Source organism: Sander lucioperca, chromosome 12, assembly GCF_008315115.2.
Source record: "Sander lucioperca isolate FBNREF2018 chromosome 12, SLUC_FBN_1.2, whole genome shotgun sequence".
Classification (NCBI taxonomy): Eukaryota; Metazoa; Chordata; class Actinopteri; order Perciformes; family Percidae; genus Sander; species Sander lucioperca.
In genome coordinates this window covers 16,425,066-16,434,165 of record NC_050184.1, presented here as the reverse complement: position 1 = coordinate 16,434,165, position 9,100 = coordinate 16,425,066, and the positions used below count along the sequence as shown (strand labels likewise).

Sequence of the window (9,100 nt, the reverse complement as noted above, 5' to 3'; positions counted from 1 at the left end):
AACCCGGTAACCTGGTGACTTGCAGTCACTCTGAGAGTCCTGGCATCCGGTTGCCCTCGAACTCGTCCATGCTTCCCGTTTCCGTTTTGTCGTGCGCCGCTGAAAGAAATGGAGTGGTGCATGACCTCTGGTCGCGAACATAAAATCCTGGCGCGCCAGCAAGATCTACGTCATTTTGACGTCGCGCGACACGTTGGGAACGGTAACTGTAAAGAGGCCTTTAACTATGTGCCCACTGCACGCGCTGCGCTTTCAATTCAACATGGTCGGCAGGTTTGTCTGTACAAACATCTGTATGATTCTTCATGTACAGACCACAGGGAGTCAAACAGCCTTAAATGTGTGGTCAGAGAGCCTCATACGTCGATGTCGATATAATCAACATATTGCCCAGCCCTACTTAAAAGACCAGAAAAATAATAAACAACAGCGTACTTTAAAACATTTTTTTATTAATTTTTTTTTTTAGTTTAGAATACACCGTTTTGGATCTCTCACTTGAAGACTCTTTGGGCATCCAGTGCCGGATTTAACAGCATACTTTGTTCACCGTCACTCTTGTGGTGTTCTCCAGCCCTCTGATCTGAATGCCGCTGTACGCTGCTCTTCATCTACCTGTGATAGGTACATGTACGGAGAGCAAACCCTGGCTGATACTCATTCTGAATATCCTGAAAAGATAAAAGTAGATGCAGAGGGTGGAGAACTTGTACACGGGAGACAGACCTCACCTCTTGCTCTCCTGCGTCAAGGAAGTCAAATAAATACACACTTTATTTAGTGCTCCCCACAGAGCAGTGGGCACATGTTCCCCTGTTTACAACGTTCACAACTGGTGCCTGTAATTGTAGTAGATATGATCAGATTGCACTGAAGAGCAAAGATTGAATTCTGTACACAAAGTTGTCCAATATTAAAAAATACATTAAATTAATTTTCCCAAATAAATATTGGTCCATTTTCGTTAGTATGTCAAGTACATTTTCCTGAGTCACTTTCAGAACCACCATAGATATTTTTTTTTTTTCTACGAGTATGCTCTTTTCAGTCTTCCTTTTACCCATTCTTAGATTTTCTCTCCATTCTTACTGGAGGTAAAATAACTTTTTCATGCTACACTTACTTCAACCATCCACTTATGAGCTCAACCCTCATATGACTTGCTCTCTCATCCATGACATACATAGTAAACAGATTTCGCTCACTGCACCAGTGCAGCATAATCCAAAACATGAGACCATGTTTCAAATGCAATCACACACCTAGACAATGTTTTACAGTCAGATATACAGAGAGCACCAACTGCAGCTGCTCCCATATTTACTGTAATTGACCTGAATGCACGTCTGTGCCGTGAATTGATAATCTGTGTATGAGCAAAGTGTGTGCTTTGTTGACATGACAAACCCTAAAATAAAATGTGTACAAATGTTTCACTCGCATGCTGACAGAAAAATTGTATAATAACAGTCTTACAGCCACAGGATTTTTGAAAATACAAATGTGTTTATGGAAGCTTTTTTGTGAAGTTTCACAGTATCAACGTGGTTCTCTTCCTGGCTTGCTCAACAGTCACTGCACTGTGTAGCATCAGAGTCTCCAGCAGTTTGCAGCCAAGTTCCAGTGGCTTTGTGCTGCGGAGCTCTATGGTACACACACACACACACACACACACACACACAAAGTACCTTTACACGAGGAACCACAATCGCAAAAATCCTCTGCCTTCATCCTCACCGTCATCATTTATACCAGTCTATTATTGCTTTCGTAAACCAATATTGTCATACAAGATCAAGTGAAGGAAAAGGGAAATGTATCGTCCATTTCGTCCTGCAGGGAAGCAGTCCTGACTCGCAGCCCAGATAACAATTACTGATGTGTAATTTCCAAAACGTGTGAGTCTTTACAGGAAATAGAAAAAAAAGCAACTACTGGATTATCCTTAAATGTGATTTAAGGCAGCAGAAGATGAACAGATGGGCTTTGCCGTCTTCAGACGTATGTATACATACAAAAAGGTACTGCTTCCCTGTCTGACTCTTAAGTCCTCGTTAGTCTATACGTTAGAGACAGCGTTGTTGGCGTCTCGCGCCTGACGGATGCCGTACAGCCACTTGATGACTCGCGCGTTCCTCTCGATGACGGAGATGCCGTAGGGGACCCGTTCGTTGCCTCTTGCGGGCCCGCCATCGGCATCCTCGTCTCCCCCGTCCTCCCTTGCCTGGGCAGCCTCGTCCCCACACTCCGAGCTGGGCGTGCTGACGCTGCGGAGCTTGGAGACCGACACAATGTCTGAGTTGGCTCTTGTGAAACGCTCCACTCCACCCATGCCCTCCACCTCCCCCGGGTCCAGCCCGCAGTAGTTGAAGAAGCGCTCCAGGTCGGCTGTGGCGCGCGAGTAACGGTCGCTCAGGTCCGACTTGGAGCGATGCAAGGATGGGTGCTTACGGGCAGAGCCCTTGGAGCTGGCGTTCGATATCCGGGTGAAAGCGGGGGAGGCTGGCGGGATCATGCCAGCTCGGATCAACATGGGACTTGGCGGGAGGTAGACTGGAGGGGAGGGCAGGGTTTGGGAGGGGGTCATGAGCTGGGGGTGGGGTTGGGGTTTGTTCTGAGAGGGTGGAGGAGGTGGTGGAGGTGGGACCAGGGGGTGTGGGACTTGGCCCTGGGCAGTCTGTCTGGGCCTGAGTTGCGGCTGCAGTAGGGCCCTCTGAGGCTTCCTAATGTCAGCCTGAGGCCGAACGTCCACCCTGCGCACTGTCACTGAGTTAGGGGAGCTGTAGGGCGCTGGAACCCCTATCCGGGGTACTCGTGCTGGAACAGGGGGGGGTCGGCGGGTGGGTTCTGCTGCAGGGATCCGGAGGTTGTTGTTGAGTGGAGAGGAAGTGCAGGAGGAGGTGGAGGAGGAGTTGACGGTGCCGTGATTCAAAGGTTTGAGGTTGTTGAGGAGTTGGTTGCTCCTCTCTTGTTCGGCTGACAGGCTGCTGCCGATGCTCTTAGCTCCTGATGAAGGAGACGAAGAGGAGGGGGAGGTGGAGGAAGAGGACTGGGAACAGGGCATTGGTCCATCACATACATCATTGATGAGATTATTAAGAATATCCAAGTTAAGAGCAGGTCCTCTTCTTCCTCCTGGTCCGTCTCTCCCTCCTCTGTTTTCCACATCAGCTGGGCAGCGGGGAACTTTGCGTGCTGGAGGAGTGCTGATCTGGCACTGGAGCATCAACCCCGGAGGAACGAGGGGCTTGCGGATGATTGGTGGTTTGATGGGGGCCTGGCGGGTGAGGGCCACCTGCTGGCTCTTCACGTACTTGGCCTTGTCGGCCTCCAGGCGTTCTACAGCGCTCAGCTTACGGGCCCCGGGCTCAGCCTGACGACGGAAGTAGTCTGGACCCTTGTGAAGTATCCTGAAGGGCATGGCGGAGGTGAAGGGAACCCCGGCCAGACGGCCGTCTGACGGCCGCAGGGTCTCCACCGGCATACTGGACGAGCTGACGGAGAGAAAGAAACATTTTCTATCAGTCAAAAGGTTTTTTTTTAACTGAATTATGTACAAAGGAAAGACACGCAAAGAATCTAAATGTAACCTGCTGCTGATGTGCAAGTGTGTTTATGCTGTTTGTTTAATAAAAAAAAACTAATTTGGTCACAAAAAATAAACTATTTATTGTGTTAAAAGGTAACAAAAAGTGATTTATAGCAACCACAATGTTGTGGACATGAGGAGATATAAGTTAGACTAGAGACAAAAAGAAAAAGTGACAGAGGGAGAGGTGGGTGAGTCAACGAACATCCTTTTAGAGCTCCTGCATGTCCTCTCGAGGCTTAAGAAAATAGCTCTTTTGTACCCTCTTTTCTTCCCACTCTCCCCCCCGCTTCCTCCCTCGCACCCTCGCTCCCAGAGCCGCCTTTAACTTCCTTACCAGTCGCTGTGCTGCTGCTCTTACTTCTCCTTTTCTTCCTCCTTTCTTCTCAGTTGCCCCTCTTGCTCTTTTATCCTTCCTTTCCGCTGAGTCTCAGTCAACGACTACTTGTGGGACAGGGTCAGTCGGGGTCAAATTCCACATCAGGCCCGACCAGACCACATCTATTAGCTCAGCAGTGACCCAAAAGGGGGGGTCTGGCTGCAGATTGGGGTCACCGGTCAGCCACAGCGCAGCTGATGGGAGCTCTTTATCCAAAATGCAGGTCTGGTAGATCAGTCAGCAATGATACCGGCAACACACTGGCCTTTAAGATCCCCCTTCAAGATCTCTGTCCAACTCGTCTGTCAAGCGCGTCTGCCTGTCCAGTTTTGATGTGACACAAAAAGCCGTCCAGGAACTGGAGAGGGTTTAAAAAAAAAAGAGATGGCATTCAAAGTCAGATAGTAGTAGCGCTCTCAGTTTCCTATCCGCCTCTCATTAACAAAAGCATCCACACGCACTGGTAGAGAGACACACACACACACACACACACTCTCACACACGGCTGACAGACGGGGACACTCTTTAACACTGAAGTGGAGCAGACGGGACAGGCTTTAATACAGAGTCTAGCTCCTCCCAGTCGGCCAATCACACATCAGGCTGGGAGCCTCAGTGGGGCACAGGGGTGGAGTGGGAGGCGGGAGGCGTGCTCCAATTGGTCCACCCCGAAAGGGATTCTAACCAATCGAACCCCTCCCCCCTCTGAGCACAACAATACACTGAGCAGGGTTTTCATTCAAATGAAAATTCTTTGAAAGGGAGAAAGGGGGGGAGAGAAAGAGAGAGGGGGACAACGGGCAAAACAGCTGCAATCTTTTACATTGACTTGCATCAAGCTCAGCGGGGGGTTATGAAAACATTGTGAAAAACACTGAAAGCCTACACAACTGTTCTTCTTGTTCAGCTCTTTGTCTTCATCAGCGCAGAAGCAGAGACAAGTGTGGATGGTGTGAACAACAGAGACACAGCAAACAATAGACCATTGCCTTATTCCATGTCTAATAGTGATTACATTTGTATTTTAACTATTCAGCTGGTGCTTGTAGTGCTATGGTCTTAATGTTTACACAGTGTCTAAACACTGGCCTAACAATTGCAACTTTAGTTTAGAGACAAACAAACAGAGAGGCAGTGAAAGTTTTTTCACAGTTTTTACATGTTTGCACCCAATTACTTCTGTATCGTTTCTGAGTATTAGGAATTAAAAGCACTGCCGACACACTGTGTTCATGTATTTCCCCCTGTTTCTCAAAGCTCTAATTTCCCAGAAAAACAATTCTCTCCACCCTCCCCCCCAAAAAACACTCCTCCACTCTTCCCCGCTGCTCATCCCTCCCCTGCATCTTATCATTTACAACATTACACTCCAGGGTTACATCACACCCAGTTAGTAGGCCTGTTTCTCTCTCTCCCTCCTCCTCACCTCCACCTCCAACACATATCTATTCGCACATTTTTAATTAGTCTTTTTATAGCTGTCTTCCTTCCTGTCTCCTTCAACATGTGACCCCGTTTCCCCCCCACGTCTCCCTCCTCTCATCCCTGAACAGCAGCAGAGAGAAAGAGCAAAAGCAACCATGACAGCTTAGACTTGGACACACACACAAACACACAGACACAGACACAGACACACTCACACACACAGCTTGAAAACCCACAGATATGCACACAGTCACACACTTTGCTTTCATCTCGACTATGTGACAAACCAAAGACGAGTTTAAAATAGTCTGGCTTAAATTGCAAACACATTTGCATCACAGAAAATAATGCTTCACAAACATTAAGCGACCAAAAGCCTTGAGGCAAACCTCTAGGGAGTACATTCAGGAGCCAGAGCAAAACATAGTATTATGCAAATAATGAACGCACAATAAAGAAAAGTGATCTGAGTGAGAGAGAAAAATGTGACACGTTACTGGCAAAGAAAGGAGGGATTGTTCAGTTAGTTTCAGGTACAGGAGGACAGAAACCCATTAGACGCACAGAAGATGATGACGACATCATCCCAGTTTGGATTTTTGGCTTATCAAAAAGGGCCTAATGATCCTCGGAGAAACTCAGACAAAAGGTTTCATGCAACTTTTTTCACATATTCAGTGCTCCAATGTACAGAATGTGGTGCGTCTGTCAACAAACCAAGCACATGATGCAACGCTGGTGCTCCACCTGCTAGATTAAACGTTTGCACCCCAGCACAGTAAATACACAAAAGACCACAGTAAAAACTGGAGCCAATCCCTTACACTTTACACCTAGAGACTATTTGAATACAGCCATTAAAGCCCATCTTAAAATCTTTTTTTTTTTTCAAGCAATACAATGTGTGAATTTGTTAATAATTATTTCTTTTAAATATAAACGCCTTAAAGAGGAAGTACTTGGGAAACACCAGAAAAAGGTCTTCTGCCTCCCCACTCACACACTAACACCAGCTTCAGTGCAATAGCTATAAGTAAAGAAATGGTGGTATGTATGTGTCCATTCATAGAAACTCATCCTAAAGAACAAGTGAGGACAAAAGTCTGCTCACAGAATCAGAAACCTCAGCCAGTTCAGGTTTAGTATGCTGTGGCCTTGTCATTACCCTAAAACAGGCCTCTACTGAAAAAAAACATCCTTTTAATCCAGATTTAGAGCCTTTTTCAGGTCCACAAAAAGACCAATTTCTTCAAGAATGGCCAACATTTGGCTGGTCTTTGGGTACAAGAAAATTATACAAATACTTTGACAGGGGTCCCAATTTAATGTGTAATGGTTTAAAATGTGTACACATACTAACTTGGCCACCTCTCTGCCTTTTCCAAAACATAACAATGTAGTTTAAAGGCTCCATTTCTGCCTCTGGCACACACCTTAAACATAGTTACTATAACGGACTAATCATGTAAAACACAAAAGGGGAAACATGGGATATCTCTCCAGTTCAAACACTATAAAACACAAGGCTTTAACAACCACGCAAGAGCTATGTGCATGCAATCACACACTTTCACTTTCAGTGGAGAACTATATATAATCCACTCATTATTTACTCTCTGTTACCTTACTGGACCCAACAGTTTAGCCATGGATACTGTTGAAGATGGAGAAATGGAAGGAGAAAGAGTTTGAACTACTAGAAATGGCCAAATGGCTTGTGAATGTTAAAAATTTACCAGCCACTCAATAGATTACCATTGTTTTTTTTGGCTGGTAAGTGAAGCAAATCTACCAGTCACTTGCATATTTTACCAGCATTTGGCTGGTGCCAATTTTGAACTGTGTGTGTGTGTGTGTGTGTGTGTGTGTGTGTGTGTGTGTCTCTCTCAGCCTGTCTGTCTTGTTTTTCTAACTTTCCATCTTTTGCTTTCCATTCATGTTCTGTTCTGCAGTTGCACAAACAGCTGATGTCTCTAAAAGTGATGAGTGCACCACAGGCACCAACCACAGCAACAGACCAAGGAATGATATTTCTTTTCCACGATGGAAACTTGCTCGGTTCAATTATCATAAAACTATGCGAACCACTGTGTTGTTATGAATCTGACCGCTTTTACATTCGGCTTTCCAACCGCCATATTAGCGGGTAATGATATGGCATATGATGTCTGCTGTGTGCGTGAGTGAGGACAGAAAGAATTGAAAGGTAAAAGTGTGGCAAAAGGGGTGGCAGGGGAAGCTCCTGCTCAAAAGAAGGGATGACTAACCTTTAACCACAGCTGACTATGGTCAACTACCAACCGGCCTGCTTAAGACTAATTATAGGGAGAGCCCACGACTGGGAGCAATTAGCCTCTTTTTTTTTGCCTATTTCCTAGCACAAAGTTACTGAGTGACTAAATAGCAAACAGCAACATGTGAGAAAATGGATTCCAGCCAGAGAGGCGAGGTGAGAGGAAAGAGGAACACAGGCTAGAACTTATACTTTTTATACTTGTTTTCCTTAGAAAATGTCTTAAATCATGACAAAAACAGGAAGATGCAGCACTCTTGAGGGTCCAAACATTGAGGGACAGGAACAAGGTGCATGTCATGTGTGGGGTCTGTGAAGCCAGCTGGCTCATACTGCAGTGGCCTTGGTCCCAGCGGACATTGACCCCAGATTGTATAAAAAACAACAGAGACCCCACCTAAAGAGATGTCACCAGAAATCCCCTCCTGTCCGACCTGAAACGTAGACACTGAAGAAAACCTCAATAATCTTGTGAACTAAATGAATGATGTAAGTGTAGATAACAAGATAAGTGTGAAATGTGATTTCTTTTTTTTTTTTTAACGGATGCTCCTTCCATTCATGATCTTAACAACATCGGGTGATACGGAGATTTCAATTAATTCAATCTCAGAGGTCTGTTTGAGCTAAACGACTTTCCTCGAGCTGGAAGGGGATCAGTAGGTTGCTCAGGGGCAATGTGCAGCTAAATACAAGCAAATTATGTTTAAATCCTTCAATGTCAGAGAAAAAAACTCAGTATCATGAATGTTCTTTGAAAGAGTCACCTTCACCCCAAGCAGAGAGAGAGAGAGAAAGAAAGAAAGAAAGAAAGAAAGAGAGAGAGAGAGAGAGAGAGGGTAGTTGCGGCGAGTTAGTCAGCAGTGATTTCTCAGGTTTGTGGCCCACTGGAGGGATGAGAAGGAAGCAATGATGCATTTCACAACAGGAAATGTTTGACAAAGACAGAAAAACAGACAAACACACTCAGCTGGAGGGTTTTCTTCTGAGTGCGTGACCGGCAGGTTGGCCTTGTTTTATGGTGACCTTCGCCCATCTATTTCTGGACACTTGGCCTCTTTGCCATGAAGCCGGTACACAATGCACTGGCAACCACTGTAGAGGAATCCCACACTGAGGTAAGCTGTAGCACAGACTGTCCAATCTAACCACTGCTCAACAAAAAAGGAAAACAAGTCTCATGAGTACATTTGCCGACATAGCACTAAACACAAAGTACGTCATCTGATGAAATCCCATCAAGGCTGCCACTTGAACTCTCTGTTTAATTCACTCAGTTAAGCATCTTCCTTGTATCCTCTGGTTGAATGATAGTCTAACATGATAGAAAATAAGCCCAAACCTGGATATAAAAAGGTTATGTGCATGCAACACATGCTTGATTTTGAACTTTGTTAAGCACTTTGGTCAACTA

General features: G+C 45.6%; 1 protein-coding gene across 2 annotated transcripts; it reads right to left on the bottom strand.

Moving 5' to 3' along the window:
• Positions 1-1,046: 1,046 nt before the first annotated feature.
• wu:fa11c10 (protein FAM110A) lies at positions 1,047-8,664 on the bottom strand. 2 transcript variants are annotated; one of them, XM_031286454.2, is made up of 3 exons: positions 8,651-8,664; positions 3,927-4,326; positions 1,047-3,494 (listed from the first exon to the last, which is right to left on the bottom strand). In XM_031286454.2, the coding sequence occupies exon 3, from the start codon at positions 3,482-3,484 to the stop codon at positions 2,060-2,062; it is 1,425 nt and encodes a 474-aa protein (XP_031142314.1). In that variant the 5' UTR covers positions 3,485-3,494; positions 3,927-4,326; positions 8,651-8,664; the 3' UTR covers positions 1,047-2,059. The 2 variants fall into 2 exon arrangements, with proteins under 2 accessions (XP_031142314.1, XP_031142317.1); XM_031286457.2 differs by lacking the exon at positions 8,651-8,664 and having other exon boundaries at positions 3,927-4,661.
• Between the last annotated feature and the right edge of the window lie 436 nt (positions 8,665-9,100).